At 43.9% G+C, this 27,142-nt stretch overlaps 1 protein-coding gene across 2 annotated transcripts in view; it reads left to right on the plus strand.

Annotated features, from left to right (window-relative positions):
* Positions 1-27,142, plus strand: part of LOC147010638 (PC3-like endoprotease variant B) — a 278,472-nt gene that overhangs the window by 62,152 nt on the left and 189,178 nt on the right. For both annotated transcript variants that reach the window (XM_085859874.1, XM_085859875.1), the window contains exons 6-7: positions 2,689-2,813; positions 3,418-3,532. In XM_085859874.1, coding sequence (XP_085716000.1) covers positions 2,689-2,813; positions 3,418-3,532 — 240 coding nt within the window. The remainder of the gene's footprint in view (positions 1-2,688; positions 2,814-3,417; positions 3,533-27,142) is intronic.

A 27,142-nucleotide genomic window follows, 5' to 3' on the forward strand; every position in this document is an offset into this window, starting at 1 on the left:
GTATTGCACAACTATTCCTTAATCCAGTTCCTGAATATACTTTTTTTTTATAAATTCCGACCACATAAATGTTACAGCATCTGCGTCTTCACCGAGGCACACCTCAAGTTTACAATCACCTATTATATAATTGTATAGGCAAGAACTTTTTTTTTTTTTACCTGTTACCGGTGCAATAATTTTGAATTGGTTTGTTACAGCATGCATCGTTTTACTGCCGTAATTAAACAGCCGTGAAATTAGGCTGCCAGAGTTGTCCATTTTACACCACAAGGCCCAGGGTGGTATGAAGGTTGGCGAGATGACTGTGCTTCCAGAGCCATATGTGGCATTGCACTTGCTAAAACAATCGCTCCGACAGGGGCCCACGCGCCTCACTTGGACAAACTGCACCATCAGGATGTCACGTGGGACTGAGTTTTGAAAGCCATTGAAATTTATGTTGGCTGAAGTAGTTACTAGTTGGTGGGATTAGCCTAAAACCGAAAAAAAGATCTCCACATATACACCGTGGCTGTTCTTCTCTAGAAACGACGTTATGATCAACTCGTCTTATGACACGTCCGCAAGTGGATGGGTAATGAACACAGTGGGATATCATTGCAAATTGGGCTCCAAGGTACAACTGAGGTGCCATTTGTTGCATGTTCTCCAGTAGAATCCCCTCATTCAACCCAGGACATCTCGACTTGAACATGAAATTGTATCCCCAAGCGCTGAAGCAAAACATATCCTGAAGACTTGCACTTAGCTGGATCCGGAATCCTGACAATGCCACCAATTGCCATTCGTAAACTCAAAGCCAAACCTTTCTTCATTCATCATTCATGCGCCGCTCTTATTCAACACATTTTCCTCCACGAAATACAAGTGCCTGCACATCTCCCTATTTTATTAATAAATGTATTTGTTTAACTTTGACATTGGCAATGTTGTCTTCATGCTGGGAGGATAGCTTTGAGGTTTGCGCATTCACTTTTGAGCTGGGTTTGAATGTTCAACCAGCCAGAAACTGCCACCCTGGTGTTTCGAATGCAGGGTGGTTCATCCGTCCATCGGTAGGACATTATACCAGAGGACGACCTGTCTGCCAGCCCTCATCACTGGTGGATGGTAAAATTCCCGTGATGTTTTTCCTTATGCTACCACCAGCCATGTGCTGCATGAAATCACGGAATCGTGTCCGTTAAAACGGAAGAATAAGACTAAAACAGTACTCAGTAGAGCACGTACCTCCACTAGGATGAACAGTTTATATGTTGTATCCCACTTACAGGCTGGATCTGTATCCGAGCCTGAACCAAAATCGAATCGGCTTGTTCTCCTCACCTGACCAACTTATCCACCAGGATTTGTCATAACCCGTCCATAACCTTTTTGAGATATCGTGCTACATATCGTTTTTTTTTGGTTTCCCTTTCTCAACGTTGAAGAATCACTTCAAAAATTCTCTGATCCGGATCTGAATCTGAATTTTGGCCAAAATTGAATCAATTCGTCCTGCTACCCAACCTGTCCCCATAACCTTTTGAGATATCATGCTCACAGACAAACAAAGACGGACAGACAGGGGTGAAAACGTAATTCGGTGGCGGAAGTGAAGATTGACAATGTTGTCCTCATCACCAGCGAAGATCTGTAGCATTAAGAAATAAATAAATATAGTTCTCTTTGCATGAGAAAACTTTTCCGGAGGTTGTTCTTTCGAGAGTTAATGTCAATTTGTGGTATGCTAAAGATAAAGACTGTTAGAAGTTTAAAATTCATTTTTCACAAAATGTTGTTGGCAAATAAACCATTTTTGCTTTGCACTGTGTCAATATTGCCACCAACGCCATTTGCGTCATGCGATCGAAATATCGCAAACTGCGATGTCTTCGGTTCCTTGATTGTTTTGAGAAAGAGAACTGAATTTTTTTTTTATTTTATTATTTCAGCCCAAACAACTGGTATTCACAGAATCTTACCGCAGAATAAAAGTCCCTTTTAATTACAAGACACAATGGCGGTCCCAGCTTACTGGCTCCACATTCACGCTCGGCCACCGGTGACATCGTCGCCCACAAAACAATAGAATCTTTCAAGGAGCACGTCACGTTTCGAGAAGGGCAGACTCATCTCAAAGTTGAAAGTAAAACATTTTACTCACAAACAGGAAGCAAAATAAATGATTTTAATTTTACACCGAAATGTTCATTTCATCCCACAAAATGCAACAAGTATCCAGATAAGTACCCCCGTTTTTATTGGCTCTTGTGAACTAGTAAGCAGAGTGCTTAGCCCTCCAATAATGACTTCGTCGTGGAAGGAAAAGCATTTGGTTTGAGTTATAACGAAGAGCTAGCTAGTCTTGCTGTTGAAGGGTAGGGTCGATCTGCGTCGGCGGACACATAAAACGATGGATGAAATCAACGAGACGTTGATCGAGGTGTGCTAAGAGCAGTGGGAACAAAGGAGACGCTGACGTTTCCGGCGTTAACCGTCTTTTGCTCCGACGAAGGGTTAATGCCCGAAACGTCAGCTTCTCCTAGCTTCCCACGGTGGTTAGGGTATCTCCATCAACGTCCTGTTGACTTCATGCACATGTTTGTGTTTGTGCTATTTTCGTTGAGAGGGGAAGAGGGGTGCGATTTATTTTTTTCCCCTTGAAGGTGTTTTATTCATTCTTTTTTTCAATGCTGAATGCAGAATATCTGGACATGACGGCATCCCGCAAGCTTCCCAAAGCAGTTTTCAACATTATGGACTCGTCGGTCGGACTGAGAGACCCGCTACGCTTCAACGACCCGAAATGGCCCGATCAGTGGGAACTGGTGTGTACACATAGTCACGTCCCAATGGCTTGAAAAAGAGGGGTGCTGGAAGGGGGTGGAGAGTTGAGTGGTGTAGGTTTGGGGGTGAAGGGGGTGGATAGTATCCAGGGGTGTGCAGTGAGATCATTAATGGGCCAGGGCACAGCAGGGAGAAAGGAATCGGTGGGAGAATGAGAAAGAAGGAAAAAAAACTGGGGGATGGGAACAGGGAATGTGGGAGGAAAGGATGGGCCTTGGTGGATTTTGGATCTGCAGTGTTCCTGCTGCGAAATGGGCAAAAAAAAGAAAAAAGACATTGGGGGGAGGGGGCTCCTTGTCTTCAGTTGCTGTTCTGTGAGACTTGGAATTTCAAGTTTGCTATTGTTTGTTTTCATCGAATTTCATGCAACTGTAAACCATTTATGATAAGATACACACAGAGAACATCTTGCTTTCAGAACAAGCAGGACGTGCAATGAATTTCACCAATTTCATTGTTCTGCTTTTTCAAATTTTCAAATCATGACTTTTGATATTCTTTTTTCCATCGTCGGCATCGTCGTTGCTACTCTTGCGAAGAGAGTCATTGCTTATATAGTCTATCACAATGTCTTTGTTCCTTCAGTACAACGTTGGGCAGACCAAAAACCACGGCCCAAAACGCTTTGACCTCAATGTAATGGCAGCTTGGAAGAGAAATGTGACGGGAGCTGGTGTGGTGGTCTCGATCCTGGATGACGGTAAGGTTTTGTCGGGAACTACCATTCGGCAATAAACGTGTGGCGACCTGCACAACCTAAAACAGGCCAGCAACCTGAACTCTTTGGTTCTGAACTGCCGGGCCAACAGGCTGCAAAGGGTTAAAGTTGAAGAATAGCATGCCGGTTATGCGTTGAAGCCCATGGCAACGGGGCTTTGGGGTGTGACGACTCACAAATTGTATTTCTGCAGCTACCGGATGCCGGTCGGGCCTAGCGTAAAGCTGAGCCTATTGAAGCATGCCTGCCTGGGCCGTGAACGCGTGAGATAAAGGTTCGCCATTCACGGCAGGGCTTAGCTAGGGGGCGAGAATTTTATTATGTTTGTTTGGGAAGGGGCCTTCGGCGATGCTAAGCACTCTCGGGTTTTGCCGGGGCAGCTCAGAACATGCCGAGCTAAACCTTGGCCCTGAAATAGAGGACCGAGTTACGAGGATAGGACATCATTGAATTTTGTGCCAAAACCATTTATTTGTCATGTGCCTGTGCTCTGTACATTTACTTTTTCTACGTTTTTTTTTTTTTTTTTCCTTTTTCCATTTTATTTATAATCCCACATTGTTGTGACCTGCGATTTGAATGCGATTCTTTGTGTCATCGCGTTGGCTTCGCATTAAGATGTTATCTCACCAAATGCACCAAAAAAAAAGAAATAATAACAGAGGTTGATAACCATTTAACAGGCTTGATGGACCAAATGGCCTCTTCCTGCATTGAAGTTCTTTCAAAATGAACTCCTTCTTGTACTACTACGACTTCTACTACTATAACTGCCAAAATTATTCACATCTTGTGGGTTCAGCCAGGAACCGTTTTTTGGCCCAATTCTTTCACGAACCAGCTGGCCAGTCCTGAAGGTGGCAGGAATTCGGAATTTGTTCGGTGTGCTGACGACATCTCAAACTCTTCGTGAAAGATAGCGTGGAATCTTTTAAGGTCCATGAACGACCGCAGTACTGGCAGACGGGTCCTCCTGCTTAACGTCCTTCCGACGGACTGTGTGCACATTGAGCCATCGGACTGAAGCGGAATCGAGATTCGAACCAGGGATATAAAACTTGAGGGCCAATGGACGTTCCTCAAGGCTCCACTGCCAGCCCTGATGTCATCCTTTGTACCTCGTAATAATGGGGGGGAGGGTGGGGGGAATCAGAAGGCGAGTTCTTTTTTTCTTTCAAGGACTTTTCCATTTTCCATTTGAAATCCTCTTCATTAAAGTGGCATCTATAAATATTCTAATAATGCACAATGAAAAAACTAATATTCTAGAAGGGCACTCGGTAGAGCGCATACCTCCGCCACATAATGCCTGATCCATGAGAACATATCAGGCCCAATACATTTTTGCAACATCATGCTATACAGCACTATATCGTTTTGGCCCTATCTCTCAATGGTGAAGAATCACTTTAAAAATTAAAGAGTTCTGTTCTACAAATCCGGATTCAGATCTTCACCAAAATCAAATCAATTCATTTTGGTCACACACCCAACCTGTCCACCAAGTTTCATTCAAATCTGTCCGCAACTTTTTGAAATATCGTGCTATATATCATTTTGGCCCTATCTCTCAATGGTGAAGAATCACTTAAAAAATTCTCCTTGCCGGATCCAGATCCGGATCTTCACCCAAAGCGAAATCGTTCTTCCTTGTCACACACCCAACCTGCCCAACAAAGTTCATCTGGATCCTTCCACAACTTTTTGAGATATCCTGCACACAGACAGACAGACAGACAAACAAACAAACAGACAAAGAGGGGGTGAAAACATAACCTCCACCTTCGGTGGTGGAGGTAACAAGGTGCAAGCGTTACATTACAAATAGGGTGTTAGTTATCCTCATGTTTATATTTTCTTGCCACAACCATCTTTTGTTGGTAAAAGTGATTTGCTGTAGAATTACAATGCAATTTAAAGTACGGTTTACAAGATGAATCCGGATTGTTTGTGGATGACGAGGTGCTGATGGAACACTTTTAAGAGGTGGGTTTGTGAGTGAGGAATATGCGAAGATGATAACAAGACAGATACACACAGAGAAAGTGAGACACACAGAGACAGACAGAGAGAGAGATAGAGACAGAGACAGAGAGACAGAGCATGAGAGCGACAGAGAGAGAAAGAGACAGAAACAGAGAGACAGACATAGAAACAGACATAGAGAGAGAGGTACAGACAGACAGAGACAGACTTGGTAAATCCAGGTACAGGTTATTGAGATGTTTAACCAGTGAAGATCAAGATGGCACCAAGTTTGCAGCTGTGTAGGATGAGGGGAACGTTTTGAAGTTATTTCCATGAAGACTTCATGTGTCCTGCGTACACTTCTCAGAGTTGAACGAACAAACTCTATATTTGTCTCACTCAGATGAAAATGCACTTTGGTCCTCTGTCGGTTCAGCAAGTTGCGTTTAGCCTTGACACAAATGAAGTTTCGTTTCCCATTACACATCTCGAATGTCTGTTCCAGTGGATGGTCACGTTCAGGAAAAGTCCACGACGGAAAAGTGCTCTTCATCGTTCAGAAAATTGTTTTGTGACAATGTGAATCCTCTTTGCCGAGATTTCTGCACCCATCATTGCAAACCACAATCGCCAGATATTCCCACCATCCTACCACAGCTACATATATATATACACCCATCACCCAATAATAAGGGATGTATGTACGTAGTTTTACCACCATGTCGCTTGCCATCCAAAGACGGCCATTACATTTGTTTATAAAGCCTTCCAAGGGACCAAGTTGGTGCCAAAACGACTTGGCGTTCTCCCTCGACGATGTTGAAGAGGTGTGAGATTACTTTTGTGGTATTTTAGCAGATTACCTGTTTGCAGAGTGCTCACCTCTGATTTGGCCTGCTGCGATGTCGAATCAAACAAAAGCTGCTGTTCTGGTTGGGTGCCAGCACGGGGGTGCCGCATCGAGATGTACTCCATTATTTGGATGATAAGTCAAGATGCCTGTCCCATCTGAAATCGTCGGTTAAAAATATGGCCATATGGTCTTGAATCATGTAGCCTTGAGTTCATAGTGACACGCCTTCAGTCATTAATATGGTCGCAAGTACCGTGCCTTCGTACATGAAATAGGTTCATAAAATATGTCTAATGACATCTAGTATGAATAATAATAATAATATTAATAATAATAATAATAATGTAAGATAAGTGTTCAGTGGATGTATGGATTTGCTTTCATCTCTGTCTATATATTCTCTTTCAACCCATACAGTAACCATCCAATTCATATTTGACGAGGATTCAATTACCAATTCTGTCCGCAGGCTTCGTTATTACTTTTGAGGCATGGCTACATGTGCGCGGGTGGTGCCCCGGTAGATCAGGACGGTGGACTTTGGCCAGGGTACGGTACGCAACAATATCCTCTGCAAACAGTACATTCAATGCAATGTAATTATGACACAGCCGTGATTGTCCAAATGGCTCTTCCTGTGTCCAAGTTTAATTTTCGACCTCCTTTCAATTGGCGCTTGGGAAACACGGGCTCACTTTTAACATGAATCCGCACACATCAATGACACGAGGATGTAATCGATTAAAATGCACGCAAGACATTACATTCGTACCTGCTATCATGCTACATTAGAGAGCTCAAATAACTGTTATCAATTTGTAATTCTTTTTTTATTTTCCAACTTGATGTAAAAGTTCATCTTTCCCATCAATAAGTTGTCTTTATGAATTACAGTGCTGTATCTCCCCACTGTCGAAGCCTGGTGTTGGTTTAATCGTTAAGGTGGCTTGCTTAAGATCTTCGAATCCTGAGTTCAAGCCCCTGTTGTGTTGTTGAATTAACACCAGGCTGGTTGATTCAGCCTGTCATCCTTCTGAGGTTGACAAAATGAGTACCAGATCGCTGGTGATGGGGGCATGCATCCGCAGCACAGCCATGTACCCAGAAAATGAAGCAGCCACCGGCTGCACATGAATAAATAAATCCTGACTGTTGTGCAGTGTTTTGATGAAATTAAATGTGCTAGTATTATTATTATTATTATTATTATTATCATTAGGGGCTGCCAGGATGGCCTTGAGGTATGCACACTCGCCTCTACGCTGTCTTGCTTGAGTTTGTATCCCGACCCAGGTGTAAACTGCCTTCTTGGTGTTTCACGAGCAGGGTGATTCATCACTGTGTGCGTTGGCAGCACCACCACTCTGCACTGGGCATGGCACATGATGATGATCATTATTATGAGATGAGAATCAATTTCCAAGGACAGTACTGTACATGTTTTGGTTGCCTTCCCACAAGGCCCTTTTTATCTCCGATGATGTCCCACCATGACTGTCCTGTCCATTATTCAGTCACCTTGTGTGTGTATCATACTGAAAGGCATTTGGGTATGTCACAAACATTATGCTAATCAGCAGCCTCCCTTTCTTTTTGGCCTTTAATCAATTTGCGGTGCAGTAATCGGATCGTTTTGACTCCAAGACAGAAGTGTTGACAAAATGTCTGCGGTTATATTTCCCAACCCCTCCATTCTTCCTCTTTCATGAGCATCTGCACATTTTACTTGTACCTCCTCTTTGCCTTTGTACTTATTCCCTTTTGCAGGATAATCTCGTTACCGATTAAAGGTATTGCATACATAAAATGGAGGAACCATTGACTTCCGACCCCCTCTCCAACCACTGCATGGTTCCTCCATTCTGGTTGCATTTTATTACCCCCACTTCTTCCCCAACTTACCTACCCCTCCCCATTTTGTTCTCCACCTCCCTTCTTTGAATACCTGATTGCAGAAGTATCTTGGATAGATTTGGGCCAAAGTATTACCTTCTATTAGAACCCCTGTTGGGACGACAGTTAAAAATTGATGAAATTGATCACCTGATGGGGTTGTCCCTCACAACCCGTTGGACCTATTGACAAGACACCCCAAAAATGCTCTCTGAGGCATGTCAATCTTTTCCACAAACGAGGAACTAACTCAACAGGTTTTTCTTTGATCTGCTGACTGTGGAAGCCACTACCTTTCTGCTGGAAACTTTATTTAATTTATTTTGAAAGAGCTTCGTGTTCATTGGTTTCCAGAACTTGTCAAACCGGATATTGAAATGAGACTGCTGTCTCATACTCGCTATAAAAAATTCCTGAACACTGTCCAAGTCTGGTGCGTCTTCTTGGATGCAGCAGCTAAAAGAATGATGATGGAAAGAGTGGAAATATTTTGCTTGCCGAGAGTAAAACAGGAAAACAGTGTTGGCCTCCAAAGCCAGCCGCCAACTGGGCATCCTCCGTTGTACAAAGTCCTTCCTTGGCACACCTGAACTCCTGTCCGCCTACAAGGCCTTCATCTGCAGCTTGATGGAGCACTGCTCTCCTCTCTGTGGTGGCTCTCCTACCTCACACTTTGCTCAGCTTAACCATGGAAATCAAAGCCTTAGAGATTATTGGAATCTCCGACAACAAAGGTGAGTCTATGGGACTACACTTTGCCATCGCAGAGAGGTCAGTGGTCTCTCTGTCTTCTACCTCCTTCTTTCTGGTCTTGCACCCTCTGCTATTTCTGTGCTCTGTCCACCCCCCCTCGGGTTTCTTCTGGGCTCACATGCTCCACCATCAACCTACTTCTGGTTAAAGTTTCTAAATCCACTCATTTCTTCCTCGTTTTTCATGGCTATGGAACCAACTTCCACATCCACTTCAATCTCATTCTTCCCTCGATGTATTCAAGACAGCTGTTCACCACCATCTCAGATCGTCCCCAATCCAAAACCATGATCTTTACTACCCTCGTTAACCTCATCCCTACCCCCATTCCCTCCTCCTTCCAAGTTTCCAGTTTTCCCTCCTGAGAGTTTCCTTCTGTATCCATCTTGTCATTCTAGCTCTTCGATGAGCCTCGACTATGTATACAAAAAATAAAAATAATAAAGGAGAGCAAGAATTAAAAAAAGAAAACAAGAAGACGGACAAAAGATGATATCATCATAATTTATGCAAATAAGTTGCTGAATCACAATATTACCTCGGTTGCATCATTAAGCATGAAAATATAAAGTCATTGTGTCGAATGATGAAAAGGAAGAAGGAAAAGATGGGAAACGTCAGGTAAGGAGATACAGGACATTATCGGGCCAAATAAGCCTGAGCAGCACCGTCTATGCTACGTAACTTGTGGTGCACCACAAAATTGAGCACCACATTGTGGCCTCATCTTTACAGCATAGCAGCCTTCGACCTGTAAAATGGACATCACCATCAACAAGGTATTCTGGATCCACAGATGTCTGAAGGTGTACAATCCAGCAAAATGAAAAGGAAAACAAAACATAGCAACATGGAGTTATCTTATGTATTGATTTGGGCTTAAGGATGACAGTGAAGAAAAAAATAGGGGCAATACCTCTGGGCACTCACCTGGTAGAATACTGACACTGAGAAGGAAGTCAATGTGGGATGGAATCGGCAATATGTACCAATGAACCAATGTTATAGTAAATACTTATTTTGGGAGGCAACCCCACAGGTCAGGTCAGGTCAGGTATGGGAGCATGCGCCGGAGCAGTGCGTTGCTGCGTCCACTTTCCGCCGGTACTCCAGGGGCCTCTGTCTGACCATCCCCCAGACAGATGCCTGGCCCATCCCCATCTCCTTGAGATGATGATCAACCTGCTGCAACCACGAGGAACCTGGTCGGCCCACTGGCCTCCTCCACTCACGAGGATCCCTCACTGAGAAAATCTGATGAGCAGGATCAACATCAACCCTCCCCCCTCCACAAACCTCCTTAGACCTCAATTTTTGTTTTTTTGAAATAACGTGAACAAACTTTGGTACTTCGTGGTCAAGTTTCATCGAAATTGTTTGTGTAGTTTCGGAGAAGAAGGCAAACACATCTTCTGGGGGGGGGGGGGGAGCAGCCCCCAATAAACTACCTCCGTAGACCCCCCTTCAGACCCCAATTTTTTTTTTTTAATGCCGTGAACAACCTTTGGTACATCACGAGTGATGAAGATTGTGGTCAAGTTTAATCGGAATTGCTTATGTAGCTTCTGAGGAGAAAGTAAACACCTATTTTGGGGGGAAATCCCTCATAGACCCCCTTCGCCCCAATTTTTTTTAACGCCGTGAACAAATTTGGAACATACCAGGTAATGAAGGTTGGGGTCAAGTTTCATCAAATCGTTTGTGTAGTTTCAGAGAAGACGTTGCAAGTATTTGCGGATGGACGGACGGACAGATGACGCGCTATCCCATCAGCTCCCCTGAACTACGCTCCAGGTGAGATAAAAATTAAATTTTCGAGAGGACTGTATTGAAAACCTTTCCCAGTTCACCTATTGCCTTCGTGGCAACTTACTCCATCCATTGGGCCATGAGCAACAAAGGCTTGCTGCTGAAGGCTGATGTCCTTCACAACTGTTTTATCTGCAGTGGTCCAAAAGCAAGGGCAAATTGGTCATGCAGTGTTCTCAAAGTATCATCTGGATGGAAGAATTATAAGCACCATCAACTTCGACTTCACGAGCTCATCCTCTATTGTTTCCACTCATCGAGGTGCAAAGACACGGAGAGATGGTCCAGCAATCATTTTCAAGCCATGACCTGGGTAACCTCATCCCTCTGACCCGGAGATTCTTTCACGTCACCTTCAATATGTTGCACTACCGGTTAAATCACAACTGGATTTTTTCAAAAGAGCAATGCACTCCCAATATGAACACTTCTTTTTGGTTTGAACAACATGACACAAACTTCCAACATATTGCTCAACCACGAAGAATACCTGATCCTCGATCATACAGAGTGAAGTCAAACATGTCATGAAAATGCCCACAGTGTGGTCACGCAACATCTAAGTATGTAGAACCTCCTGGAGGATTGTAACCTCTTTGGATAGGCCATGTGTTCTTCTCCCCATGTTTCTGCATTGTAAAGGATTTCCTGAGTTACCTGATCATGTCCAAGTTTGAAGACAGAAGTAAGAGTTTGAGAAGGGTGTCCTCGACGAGTTCTAGCAACGAGATAAACAGAAACTCTTTTGTTCTTTCAATATCCAGAATAAGTACATATGCATTTTTGGTTGGAATACATTTTATTGTAAAATAAATAAACGTCCGTGTATCTCGGACTAATGTGAGCATCTCGTTGTTCCGAGAACGTTTTGAATGTTTCCCTTGTAATTAGTAAGATAAGCCAGGAGGCAATGGGACGTGTCTTTTGAAACAACGTTCTGGTGAATAAGGACCACTTTGACCTTTTTTGTTTCTTTCCTGTGTTTAAGTAATTGCAACATTTGCTTTTCTTTGTTTGTTTATTATTATGAGACAATGGCCTTGAAGGAGCTTGTATGTGCTTCATGTGCAGAGTGAGGACATTAGGAGATATCATTGTTGCTTTCAGGTGAAGTAGGACAAGAGTGGGGCTGGCAGGATGGCCGAGAGGAAGGCACATATGCCTCTAAGCTGTCTATCCTGGGTTCGAATCCCGACCCAGCAATAAACTGTCATCCCGGTGTTTCAAGGCCAGGGTGATTCATCAATGTGTGTGCTGTCCCTTGAATGGATGTTAAACTCGGCGTCCAGTCTGCCGGCATTAGTTGGTGGACGTTTAGGATCCCACGGTCTCCTTTGTGAAGAGTAGTTGAGCTATCGCTGGCACCATGAACAAATTACAAATTTCTGTAACAGCAAACAGCTTGAGCTGGAGTGGCGATCTGACCAGGATTGTAGCCTTGTAACTGCTTCAGCAGCACCAATGCTCCGTGTAGAGTTTGGTTGATGATGACGATGACGATGACAATGACACGAGTAGACAATGGGCAAGTCGATGCAATAATATTCGTGGGATTTCAACAAGGTATGGTGGGATCAGCAAGCAAGCCAACCCAGTGAAGAACAAGTAAAGCGATTGGTTTATCACAGCGTTATGTAATTTTAGATAACGACTGTATCATGACCTTGTGATTGAGCAGTTCTGCATCCTGCATGCTTGTGAGTAAGAAGAAACAAAACGTGCTCAGGTCTCCACTTTTGTTCTTAAAATTTTATGATCCACATTATATGAAGTGGGAAACTGTTACAAAACGGTTTAAAGACAAATTTTCAACCACTATGAGAAACCTAATGGCTTCGTTTGGCCTTCGCTCTCCTGGCCGGTTCGTATCAAAAAGTCTATTTGCGTACGGTCATATGGCCTGTTGCTTTAGACGAGATACTCCCGTGTCATACCGTGCCTCCCTGACCCCGCCCGCGTTTGATCGCTCCATTTCCATTCCTGTGATGTGAAGGACCCTCCGTGGGCTTAGCGAGCGGTCTCGCTTTCTCTTTCGCTGTCCCTCGCTCCTTCCCGTCCCTCGCATTCTGCATCACCACTTTGAACGTGCGTCTCACCCGCCCTTGTTCGTGACAGAGTGCCATGCTTTTGTGAGTGTACCCTTTTCTGTTGCTTGTTCATGGCCCCTCCATGTCTCCAGCTGCCCCTGATCAAAGAGTTGGCCTGCTGGCTCGTTTGATGTACACGTAGAAGAGGCTATGAGTGTGAGGTCATTGACACACTCTGACCCCTCACTTTCCCTCGTCGCCAAAACAATAAAATAGATGAACAGTGTTTGGCTTCACGCATATACCGGTGGTGTAATCATGTACGATATATTGAAAAACTCTGGGTTGCACGTCGTTGCTCATCGTAGAAACTTCTCTTGGAAATCAGCAGAACTTTCACGGAATGCTATTTATCGACACTAACTCAACAGCTCAATGCATGCGGCCTCAATGGCAGATTAAGATTCAGCTCACAGCAGAAAGCCACACTCACTCGCAGCAGAGGCAGCAGCCTCTCCAGGGTGCTCCGAACAGTATCTGTTTCATCTTCCTATTGATTGGTCAATTCATTGTGAATTATGACGTAACTGATGGTGTGTTCACTTAGCACTCCGCTTTTCTTCTTGGTCCTCTACATATTATTCGGTGTCAAAATAGTGCACCACTTGTCCTTTGGGCTTTGCATTTTTAGGCTGAATTTCTCTTGCTGGTGAAACCTGAAAGCAGAAAGAACAAGGTATTAGGGGTAGGACACTTGTCTTTTGTATGACCTTTTATTTTGACCTAAAGGTGAAGGTGCTTAAGTATTGTTAAGACAAAGCTTTACCACGTCGTCTGGTCTTCTGGCTAAAGTGCTTGTCCTTTGCTTGGTCATAATATTTGGGATTTCTCAGGAGAGACAATTCTGTCCACACTTCCCCTTAGGGAGTCGTCTTTGGGGATCTCTCTTTTGGGATCTCTTCAGCTGTCTTTTCAATTAGTGTTAAATCCACGACATCCTTTCAGCTTTGAAAATCTCTCAGGTAATGCAAGGCAGCTTCTAAAGACAATGGCAAATGTCTGACCGACAGGCACAGAACGTGAGTGTAGTTGTACTTATTGAGTGACTGACCACTGGATACAACTGAGTTAGTTTGTGGACCCACTGTTTGGAGAGGTTCTTGGCTGAAAGGAATGAAACTGCGAGTGTGTGTGTGTGTGTGTGTGTGTGTGTGTGTGTGTGTGTGTGTGTGTGTGTGTGTGTGTGTGTGTGTGTGTGTGTGTGTGTGTGTGTGTGTGCGCGCGCGCGCATGCGTGTCCTTGGATGTGGCTCAATACCTGGGTTTCAGGAGGTGGAACGGAATGCTTCCAGGTCTCTAAGTAGCCACCTCCACATGTGTATGCATATATATGTGTGTGTGTGTTTGGGTGTGTGTGCAAATTGCTGTTGTCGCTTGCTATCTCCACAATGAAGTGGGTTTCAGGAGGTGGAATGGAGACCTACCAGGTCTTAAAGTATCCACCTCCGTTGTGTGTGTGTGTGTGTGTGTGTGTGTGTGTGTGTGTGTGTGTGTGTGTGTGTGTGTGTGTGTGTGTGTGTGTGTGTGTGTGTGTGTGTGTGTGTGTGTGTGTGTGTGTGTGTGTGTGTGTGTTTTCTTGCATCTACATCACCAAGTAGTAGAAACTAGATATTTTCCCCAAAGTGATTGATTCAAAATCAATGACAAATACGTTCTGGGGTTGCACCCCAACGACTCAACCCTTCCTCCAGTTTCACAGAAGAATTGTCACTCGTTTCCCAAACACCAGCACCAACACACCTTCGGCGGTGCCAAGAGGATGCACCACATGGCTCCAAACAATCTATCGGTGGGAGATTACCCTCCGTCCACTCGCATTTTCCCTTTCCGTTCCAAGCAGCGTGCACCAAGCGAGACTTCGGATGGTCTGTCAAGCGTGCTGTTTAGCAGGCCGACGGGTCGCGACAAGAGACGCAATTTCACCATTTAACTCTGTCCACCGATGCCAGGGCAGGTGGCAGTGTCTGGGGCGATGCGCGATATATTTTAGAGTCGCTTTGGCTCCAATTCGGCAAAGGTTACAATAACAATGCTTTCATGTAATCCTTTTATGCCTTGGCGCTCTGCGCCACCGGGCGCGCCGTGCGAATCTCCATAAACATATAACCGTGCGAATTCGCTACGGCATTCTTTTTAAAACCAGCGCCGTGGCTCCACGATGCATATGCATGAGGCGTGTGCATTTGCGCAAGAAGGCGACTGCGCACTTGCAGCACCGTCTCTTTCTCTTGTCTCTTTTTATCCATCCACGTTTTAATAACCTGCTAGTTAAACAATGAGGCTGAAGGCAGAGTACACACTGTGCATTCGTTTGTGCTGCTTTCTGATCTTGCTGCTGCTTCGCCCGCTCGTCCTTCTTCCTCTGCTTCTCCTAACTGCAAACACTTTGCCGATGGTTCTTCCCCTGGTTTCCAGTGATGATGCTGCTGCTGCTGCTGCTGCTGCAGCTTCTGAAGTGTGTGCTTCTGCTGCTCAATTTGCACTTTTATGCTGCTTCTGCCGCTAGTGCTTCGATTGCATTTTTCTGCTGTCTGTGTTTCTGTTTCTGCTTCACTTACCTGTGCCTCCCTGCTCTGATGCTTCTGCGACTTGTGTGGTTGCTGCCTACTAACACTGCTGCTGCTGCTGCTGCTGATTCTGCCGATACACTTGCTTTCTCCGCGAGCTCTTGTATTTGTATTGCAGTTGTCCCCGGGTGACCCAGCGGTCATCCTAATTAGAATAGCAAGATGGATCCAAATTGATTTAAAAGCAAACAACCGTTGAATTTCCGTGGTAAAATATGCGCTCCAAAAAGGCTCACGGACGTTGAAACATTTTCAGTGCAAAATTGCCTTGACTCGAGTTGCCCGACTGGTTCGCGACATTTTTGGCATCTGTCGTAGGAATCAGTTAGGTGTGAAGTTATAAAGGTGCTTTCGAATGTTCTCGTCCCAATGGTAAAGATTGCATACGTGTTATTAAATCCCAATAATTGGTTCATGAGAACATTTTCGAGATCGTACCATAATTCCATTACAATGTTACAGCTTTCGGAATTCCGACAGAACCTAGTACGACGAACGCTGCTCTCTGGCTGCAGTATCAGAATGGGGCTGGGTGCGACGTCCATGTGGAGAGAATGTCAAGCCGGTTGTCCTGTCAGCATTGTCGACATTAAGGATCTCGCGGTATGATTGAGATGAATAGGTCAAGGATCCTGTGCCTTGGTTAAATTCCTTCTCTGTTTTCAAGCGCAAGATTAACCACATACCTCATTCTGACCTTTCCTCTTTATAACCGCGTTCGGCAGTCGGCTTGGCAACCCCATTATGGTCCAGTTGGATTCTTCCATCATGTAAATAAATCCTCGCTTTGTTTCAATTGTCGGTGTGGTTGATCGAATCCAAAATTCTGCAGAGTTCGGGGACATCTATTTCAAATAGATTACCACAAACTATATACATCCATGTGACTTCTAACTGCAAGTCATTGGATGGATTATTTGAGTTGTTGTAAGCACTGCAACCTGAAGTCATTTTGCACGTTCAGTGTGTTTTTTGCAACAACAACAACAACAACAACAAAATGGGAGCTGGCATTCCAATTTGTTTTTGGCCTCAACAGTTATTTGCCCCCCTCCCTTTCCTCCCGCTTTGGCAGCTCACTAGGGTGTATACATCGTGGAGCCGGTGAGACGTGAACAAATGCAGACAACGGGGAAAGGAAAAACAATTTGTCGCAAAAAGAGTTGATCGCAGTTCGATGTCACGATGCATCCGGGATGTATTGCACGTTGAACGGAGTGACTCTAAACACCGGACCCAAGAACCACCCAAGCCCTGTCAACATGGCTGATTACTCTGCGCGTTGCTCTAGTGGTCTTGAAAAGATAAATAAAACATTTCAAATATTTCATTTTCTACCAACGCTAGGCCAGGGTCGCAAGACCTTCTTGGATCAGGACAAGTCTTCTTTTTCGCACAATCGTTATGCGGCTTTACCGACGTCCACGGGATGTGGCTTGCTCAATTCAGTTTGAGGGTGCCTGTAGAAATGCTTGCAAAATCGAGGTGATAAGCTTAGGTAGTAGGTTCCATTTTGTTTTGTTTCGGACTCTTACAATGGCAGCAATCATGTTTTTGAGTTGCCTCATGTGCACGTGATTGTCCACGGAATAAGATCTGACTCTAAACCCATGTACTAGGTCTCCGCAGGCATGGTATTGCATCGTCAAGTAAGCTGTCTTTATCAGAGAGAATGTTGAGATTGGTGTCACCATTGCTCGTAGACTTTCGACGATCTCTCAGAAATTTTTGAAAGAAGTAGGCCATTGCATGCCGATATCATGACTACGTTTCACGTGACAGCTTCCTGACTTTCTGGGACAAAGAAAGCTGACCTTCATGATGGTAGAAGACAGACTGATGTCTGACAAACGTGGGTTGTCTGATAACACATACATTTCCTTTGATTTAAGAAAAAGTGGCAAGTTTGTTCAGTTGGTGCTTGAAAAGCTGCCATTCGGTAATTTCCAAAACAGGGATGCTGAATCTCAGAGCATGCTTTCCTATGAATGGACATGTCAAGCCAGCTCCCCTATTAATGCCTTTAGGTCACGAACGTTAAAGGGGGACCCAAACGCCCCAACCCCCTCGACACTAATCTATTCCCTGATACCTTTCAAAATAGATATGATGTCTTTTTCCGATTTCATAATTAAGAAGTCGGTAAATTTTCGATTAAGAGTGGAAATCTGCTTCCTCTTCTTCTTCTTCTTCTTCTTCTTCTTCTTCTTCCTCTTCTTCTTCTTCATATTAGCCATGACGTCACGCATGAGAGTAGACCACCAGATCTGTACTGTCTCCTAGTTATATCGTGGTATGATTTAACTCAAACGGTGAATAATTTTTGATTTTCCACAAATATGCCAAGTCGATGCATCCTTGGTAGTTGTAGTAACACAAACCGAGATGGTTTCAAGCTACATCAATGGCCGAAACAGCCTACATTTGCCAGAAATTGGATAAGGTTTGTCCGCAATACCCGAGTGTGGATCAGGCCTACAAAATGTTCACTTTTGTGCTCGGAACATTTAACAGAACATTGCTATGAAACCACAGAGATGGCTAGATCTTGTGGTTATCCGCCACGATTGAGAGAGGATGCCAGACCCACGATTAAGCAGAAGAAACAGCCATCACTCGAAACTGTAACACCATCTCTACCCAGCTACTGCACATCGACCGTTTGAGCAGTGAATCAAACACCTGTTGCCATTGTTCATCAGTTGCTACAAGAGCACCTGAAAAAAAAAAAAATTTCAACAAAAACTTCAACAAATCCAATAAACCACCATGTATTTATAGTGGAGAGAAAGTATGTATGTATGTATCATCATCTACTCTTTCAAGAGGATTTGACCTTGGATGCTAAAACGTTCAGGGACAACCCCTTCTACAACCCCCCCCCCCTTCTACAACCCCCGATCCACTGTGGAAGGATATCGACATCTCACAGACATGACTGTGGGACACGGCATGGACACAAATGGCGTCCAGGAAGAGTATGAAACGGGATGATCCTGTAACATATAACACACCTGGTCAGCCTGCGACGGTGGGACAAAGCGTTCATCACCCATTTTGTCCACGGTGTCCGAGTCTGCCTGAGCGATGCCCATGCTGTCGTGCGATGACGGGTATTTTGATCGAGTAATATATAAACCGATTTAACAATTAATACAAAATTCCTCGCTTATAAACCGTCGATTAAATGGAAAATCAAACCCTACCGAGCTGAAGCGATCATGTGACCAGCGTTTTCATCTTCATGAACACTTCCACCTTCTTCCTCTCAATCGCTCACTCAAGGCTCGAAACGATAAGGCTCCACAATCCCCCCGAAAATCGTTTGCATCACTAATTTTGCCTCCAATTGCTTCTTCAAAATCCCACTGATCACTTTCAACATTCTGAGAGTCATCAGTGTTGCTAACGACGGTGGAATCAGTGTCGGAATCCGAGCTCGACCTGCACTGTTTCTCCATCTGAAGCCACCATTCAGATCAACATGGCCTCAGGGTGTGACGTCACTGGGGGAATGGAAAATCAACACTGGGGATTTTTTGACACTTTGTGATTGGCAAAAGAAATTCAAATTTCTCCCCCTTCAAATTAAACCGTGATTAATGATTCTCAATGGTTTTCAGAAAGGAAAAAAAATGCTTTTGGGTTCCCCTTTACCAACCATCCATTTGTGACGCATTTCTACTGGCAATTTAAAACCAGATTGATCGGGTCATGATCATTGGTATAAAAGTCCGGATTATCAGGTTTGTGTTCCTCCTCCCACGGGATTTTAATCCATCTTGGAATGAATAACTTCATTGCTTTACAAGAATACGTTTAAATACATGAGGAAACTTTGCCATAGTCAGAGGGGCATTTGAACCACCACGCCTGTGCTATTTTCACTTCCAGGCTGTGCCAGCCAAGTGCTGCTGCAGGTAGCGCTTTATTACCGAGGCGACTCGGGCATGGATGTCGGTACACAATGGTCTTCTCTTTGAGAAAGAGTGTGAGTGTAAAAAATGGTGTACTGCTGTGTTAAGAGTATCATTTTTTTTAGTCGTAGATCAATCAGCCTTTGTGATGAACAGCTTGAGTTCAGTTCGAACAATGGCTCCGTTTGTTAACTTGTATTTTAATTCTACATCTCGGTCGATCCGATTCGAGAGTGCAAGTGGACGTGTGTCGAACGTAGAGATAATTTCTAAAAAGCTCAAAAATATTGGAGTGCGCAGCAGTAATATATATATATATATATATATATATATATATATATATATATATATATATATATATATATATATATATATATATATATATATATATATACATATATATATATATATACATATATATACATACATACATATACATACATATATACATATACATATATATACATGCATATATACATACATATACATATATATATATATATACATACATATTTATTTATTTTTGTTTCCCCCCCCCCCCTAATCGGCCATAAGCTAGGTTATGGATTTTTTTCTTTTGCGTTCGATTCCCCTTGTGCGGCCGCACGCCCCGGGCGTGCCTGACACGGGCTGCAGGGACCATGGGACGCACGCACCCCGCCGCTCGCTGAATGATTATCGGCCAGGATGCGCTGCCTGCTTTGACAGCAAGAAGATTCATTCCGGAGTTTACACACAACATGTTTCCCGTTTCATTAGGGCTCCCCACCAGCCCCCAGGGGGGATTCTATTCACACCCGTGTGATTTATAGCCGTTTGTCTGTCTGCCTGTCCATCTGCTGCCCTGTCCCCTTTCCTCAATCTCTTGCCGCTGTGTGTTTTAACCCTGTCCCAGGCACTTCGCCAAAATCACAGCCTGGCTTGGGGTCTCGCAGGACAAGTATTAAGCGGTATTTATGGCATGGTCACAGTACAGGTTGTGACGCTCCTGCTGCAAAAAGATAGTTTGAAAACGTTTTCCAAACGAGTCTGTGTTATTAGATGGCAAGGCAATTTTGGAAGGGCATTTAAAATTATTGACCGGTGCATAGAGCTGCTCTCCCGCTATGCTGTAAATTAAATAATGGAACCGTGAGCCTTTCTCATAGTCCACCAGGGTTGATTATTAAATATGTTGGGGGTATTCAGTAAATACCAAACAAGAAAGAAAATTATAAATACCCTTGTACAGGATGGCTGGAAGGACAGCCGAGAGGTATGTGCACTAACCTCTGGGCTATCTAGCCTGGGTTTGAATCTTGTTCCAGCCATAAACTGATATCATTTTGGTGTTTCACAGGCAGGGTGATTCATCAATGTGTGTGCCGTCAATCGGATGGATGTGAAGCGAAAGGACCCGTCTACGAGCACTGGTTGATGGACATTAAAATCTCACTGTGTCTTTCACGAAGAGCACAAGAGTTATTTGCAGCACCCTGGTGAAGTCACAAATTCCAGCATCCCGTGTCCATCCAGGATTGCAACCCTTGCCAAATAGACTACTTCAGCAGAACCGACGCTCTGTATCATAGTGCATGGTACATTAATTAATGAAATGTTATGCAGACCTCAGTGTGGCCTGAAACTGTGTCATCACTATCTCAAAGCAGCTATCATAATTACTTGCTGATGCCCATGATTCATAATCTGTCCATCTCACAATTGATTTGCATGAAATTCTTGCTGGAGGAGCTTTTTGGAAAAGTTGTAAGGAAATATCATTTGGAATCTCCATGAGGTGGTGGGTGTTCTTTGTTTGTGTGAAGAACTGTACATTACAGGGTAGGCGACTTGAGTCGTATAGCTGTTTGTGTTTGGATAAAGGAACCTCAGTGGTCAGAAATTTGCACCAAAGCCCCACAAAAGAAAGGTCACACTCAGGGTTGCTTGTGACTTGCATGGTTCGGGTGCGTTTCAACAAGTGCGAGCAGATTTGAAATGCTTCCATAATCGCCAAACAAACAGTGAGCCTTTCAGCAGTGTAAAGGTCTGCATTTTGAAACACCATAGACTCCCAAGAATGTGTAGGAACCACAGAGCGGAAAATGCAAAAGTGCCACCAATTTGAGGTTTGGTCAACAAAAGACAAAGGTTCAGAAAGTCCAACGCTCCAGCCGCAGAGTGGCCTCCATCATGGACTCGCACACGCCATTTGTGCCCAAGATCCAAAATGGCCTCCCAGACAGGGCAGAGCAATTCACAGGCATGTGATTGACCCCAAGCTCCAGGCATTCATTCTCGTCATCAAGCCATCGACTCAAAAAAATCTCGACTTGGTTGTGCTCTTGTGTTTTCCAATCTGCAGTTCTAAGTTTTTGGGAAAGTGGATTCCACCAACTCCAAACTCTTTTCCTTATGTGCTTTTCATGACGACTTCAACAAGGCGCAACTGGAATCTGTACTTTGTGTCGCTATTTTGAGCAGCCACTTTAGCTTACAACTAAGATGTGACCATTTTTGTTGTTTTGAAAAGCCATCTCTTCACAGTGCAGTCATGCTGTTCATGGGGCAAGTCACATTCCGTGTCAACACCCTTAAGATTTTTCCGTTACTTTTGCATTGCGAATACTTGGTCGGACATTGAACCGGTCAGCAGGATGCGTCGGGAAGGAGATAAGTTCAAGAGAAAGCCCTCTCTGCACCACCGGGACATATACCTATGCGAGAAGCGTTCGATAAGTTCTGCGAACAAGACCCCCACAGTAGTCCAGGACAAACCAAAGTTTTATAATTATTTTTAAATATATAATAAGTAAGGAAATACATTGTGTATTTCGTTTCGGTGTAGGTACACTTCGTGATACTTTAGAGTGTCTTGGACTGTTTTGAGTATCCTGTTTGTTGAACATTTTGAATGGCATGCGTGTGCGCATTCGGCGGTGTTAAAAAGATTGAGTTCTGGACCCAAGCCGAGCTGGAACACGGAAGGAAAAACACTTTGCGGTAGAATAAGAAGACAAGATGTCAAATCAGAGAGGCAAACTGGGGAGGAAGGTGAAAAAGCACAAGTCTATTATGTTGTATGGGCCCAGGCTATTTGAAAGAGCTGTCCAGCTTAGATTGCACTAGGTTTGGACTGTGTACCATGTGGCTACACCAGTTTTGTTACATTTGACTTCTGCCCTTAGTGTGACTCGTTCAAAAAAAAAAACAAGCCAAGAGGAAGAAAAAAAAATCAACCCAGTGGCGCACGGAACACGAAAGTAAAACGTGGTTAAAATTGAGCGTGGTCCACGGCGGATTTCTCATCGACGTGTTTTTGTTCCATTAAAGATGATTTATTCTGTACAAAAGCCCTGATAGAGGCAAAGACAAAAAAAATCAAACAAATTGTGGGTCACAAATTAGCAGTGGAGTGGGTCGGGAATAAAAGCAAACATGAATAAAGGTGGGCAAGCTGTCAGGCCCTGTTATGAAGATGATGTGTGATCATGACTGGATTTGGAACAACATTACACATGATGAGAAGTTTCCTTTTGAGCTTTTAAGATCTTAGTATGCTGGCCAGACTTTTAGGAATGGTAGATAAAGCTGTGCTTAATTAATGTGAGTGCCTTTTTCTTTTCTTTTACGTCTGCCATTTGGGAGAAACAGTAGCACCAAAGGCCATATCTTTAGCCTGACATCAATTAAATATGGAGATTTCAGAAAACGTACACTGGTGAAGTTCACGGTTCCTTGTTGAGTAGAAGACAGGTCTCTGCCCACATGCAATTAAATTGGATGCCAAGGGTATGATAATTTTTGATCGTGTTTTCAGAAGTTTTCCATTCGAAAGCGAAGCACCAGATTCTGTGACAGAATGGTTGGAGCGTCCACTCTGAGACTAGGTGGTCGACTGATTCCGACCTTGCCATTTTCGATTCCGACCTTGGTTTTCATCATTTGGAGGACAGAGCATGAACAAACCCCATGGGTAATAATTCCAGGGTGAGGGGGGGGGGGTGAAGGGTTACTTGAATGCCCTGCTGGTTACCCAGGAAGTTGTCATTTCCCACAAGTTTAGCGGCTATGTTTGTCTTGTGGATCTTTCTGTTTCTATGTGTGTGTGTGTGTGTGTATATATATATATATATATATATATATATATATATATATATATATATATATATATATATATATATATATATATATATATATATATATATATATATATATATATATACCAGCAGGAGTACCTGGCTTTGCCAGGCAACGTCGGGTCCCTCTTCCCACCCCACCCCTTCCTCTGCCACCTCCCACCCCACTCCTTGAGGGACGAATGCATTGATATGGCTGAAATAATGATGCTGTAGATGTTTATCCTCATCGCTGTCATGAATCTGGGATGTGTTGAGTGACCAAATTTCTTGTATTCGGCGTTAATGAGAATTAACGTACCTTCATTACGCGGTGTGTATTAGACAGCTGCCGCGATCGCTGCAGAAGAAACATGTATTACCTCGTTTGAGTTGTAATCAAAATGTTACTTTTTTTCCTCAAAACGGTATCTTCATGTAATGATAGAAGATGCGTTGTTGAGTCTTCAAATGTATATGAGGGCTTTAGAACAATCGGAGCTATGTGGAGCAGAAAAGATGCTGGCGATTTCTGGACCGCTGTAGAGCTGGGCCTGTAGAATGGGCGGCGCTAATGACCTACAGAGACAAACTCAGCTTTATATATTAGACAAGCAAATGCCAACCGTCGCTTTGCTGACGGTAATACTAAAGGAAGGAGGGAGAAAAAGAGGGGGAAGAGGGAGAGACGAGTGGGGAGAGTGAAGAGGTGGAGGGGAAAGGAGAGAGGAGGGAGGAGGAGTGAGGAGGGGTGGGGAAAGGGAAGACAGACATGTGGTGGAGCATTAATTACAATTCATACCGTCTCATCTTGTATATTATTTCCGAGTTTGTGGTTTCGTGTCGCGCTATCTTTAACTTTGTTCAGCGCTCGAGTAACGTGATATTTGGCTTACATTATCTCAAAGACCATATGAGGTGCATGGTACAAAAAAAAGTAAATAAAATGGTTCTGAAACAGTGAAATTGTATTCCACTTACTGCATTAAAGTAAAATTACTGCTGATACTCTGCATCAGTTCCTTTCTCAAACACACCCACCCCAACATGTCGTGCAGAGCGCAGGTTATGCTAGTCAAAATTATTCTGCATGGAATAACAGTGAAGATGGAAACAAAATCACGTCTGAAATCCATTTTCTACCGGTCATACTATAAACACGGCCCAGAGCCAAACCCTTGTCCAGACAAGTGTGAAGACAAACACCGCTCGGCGAATGCATCCGGAGCCAAGCTGGCTGGAGACAAACACTGCTCGGACACATCCAGTGACAAACTCCCGTCTGGACACGTCCGGATACAAACACCATCCAGAGATGTCCAGAGACAGAAACAGACAGAGAGAGAGAGGTGGGGGGGAGGGAGAGTGAAATAGGAGATGCGGGAGGAGTGTACTGCACTGTATTGGGAGGAGGTAGAGCAAGGATGGGATAGAGAGCGAGAGAGACATACAGACAGACAGACATACAAGCCGGTAGGCGGCGATGGGTCGCCAAGCAGGACTGTTAGTATTGCAACAATCGTAGGTGTCGAGAAACAGTGTTTGTATTTTCATGTAAAAATGCACTTATTGACCTTTGACCGCTGACCTAGTGCAGATAGGTCATTATGCAAATGAGCAAACTTGTACTACTCATCGGGGAGTATTCACGTGCAAAATTTGTTTGGATCGGTTGAGCCGTTTTGCCGGTAGGGGGACTTGAATAGACATTTGACCGGAAAATGCACTTATTGACCTTTGACCCCTGAACTAATCGAGATAGGTCATTATGCAAACGAGCAAAGTTGTAGTACTCATTACGGTCTTTAAGCATGTAAAGTTTCATTTGATTCGTTTCAATCGTATTGGAGCTAGTGTACTTTGAAGTTTCAGCAGGAATGCTCAATGGCCCTCGGACACCCAAGTTGAGAGGGTTGCGATTTGGAAACTATAAGATATAGAGCAAATTGAATGTCATATAGCGGATAGGGAATCACCTTAATATTATGCATATCAAATCTCATCCAGTTCCATCTACTGATAACTACTCGGTTTCCATTTGAATGAAAAGTACCGAAAATGCTGTTTGAAATCGGAAATCCCCAAAGTTCGAGGGGGTGCTGTGGGTGAACAAAGATCTAAATCGAAAATCCGCCTCGGTTGTTTGTGCACAATGTATTCCAGACGATTAGTGTGAATTTTCATGACCATCCGACCATAACCCTAGGAGGAGTAGCATTTGGCGCGAAGGCCCCTCCAGCTCTCGCATATTATCGATTTTTGCACTAATTGACCTTTGACCCCTGACCTAAGCGAAATCGTTCAATATGTCCTGAGGCAAAGTTGTAGTACTCATTGAGTACCATGAACCTGCAAATTTTCATTCGTATTGATGCACTCACCTGGTCGCTAGGGGGCCTTCAATTTTCGCCAATTTTCACGCATACGCTAATTGTAGTGGGTGCTGCGAGTAAAGTATTCCATATATCACAAAAACCGGAATATATTTGATAGAGCATCACCTGTAGATCGTTCGTGCCAAATTTCATAACCCTACGTGGGATAATGGCTTTCGGAATTGATTTCACGTGAACGGTACCGATTTTAAAGGTTTTTCGGTTGTTGCTGGGGAACCAAAGCGTCTCGAGCAACCATCACAATTTCCAAAGCACAAGGTCATAAGATGTACCTACCATCCGGGTTTGGTCAAAATCGGCCCATGTTTACTACCAATTATGTTGATGACAAACGAACAAGCATCTAAACAAGCATCCAAACAAACAGACAGAATTACTGACATTAAGGGTCACCTATTTCGGCGTGTAGGGGAGTTAGCAGAAAGAATATGTTATGCTTTATGACCAACATACATACACGCACGCACGCGCACGCGCACACACACACACACACACACACACACACACACACACACACACACACACACACACACACACACACACACACAGACACACACAGACACACACACACACACACGTGCTTGGCTGATATTGGCAATTTTTCAGGAATCGGCAGGTTGGAGACAGTGTGATTACCAACTACAGTACTTACTGTAGACAACCCAGAAACCTTGAGTAGCTTTCACCGAAAAACAACGTTGCATTTACATAGAAGTTTCAGAGATATGTTCACAAATATTATTCTTTCGAAGCATCCGTGCGTGACGGGTGGAAAAAAATTTTGGCTCGGGAATATAGAAAACATGTTGATACTGCAAACGGCTCGGAAATTGGGTGTTATTTCACAACTCACTCAGGGTGACAGAGCACGAACCACTCGCTCAGGGTGATGGAGCAGGAACCACTCGCTCAGGGTGATGCAGCAGGAACCACTCGCTCAGGGTGATGGAGCACAAACCACTCACTCAGGGTGACGGAGCATGAACCACTCGCTCAGGGTTATGGAGCATGAACCACTCGCTCAGGGTTACAGAAGCATCCGCAGAGTGAACAGTTCACTCAGAATGACGTAGCGCGATACCGCGATTGACAATGGGTGCTCACCAAGTGGCTTAAGCACTCATCCAAGCACTCCAATTAAATAGTTGATGAGGAATAGTTGACCAGGCTGTCGCTACATACCATAAAGGATACTTTCGCCCTTAAAGCCCGTCTTCCCCAAGCATGTAGCAGTTAATGAAATAAAATGATTT

The sequence above is a fragment of the Eptatretus burgeri genome, chromosome 16, assembly GCF_056783735.1.
Source record: "Eptatretus burgeri isolate ZD-2024b chromosome 16, Ebu_testis_v1, whole genome shotgun sequence".
Classification (NCBI taxonomy): Eukaryota; Metazoa; Chordata; class Myxini; order Myxiniformes; family Myxinidae; genus Eptatretus; species Eptatretus burgeri.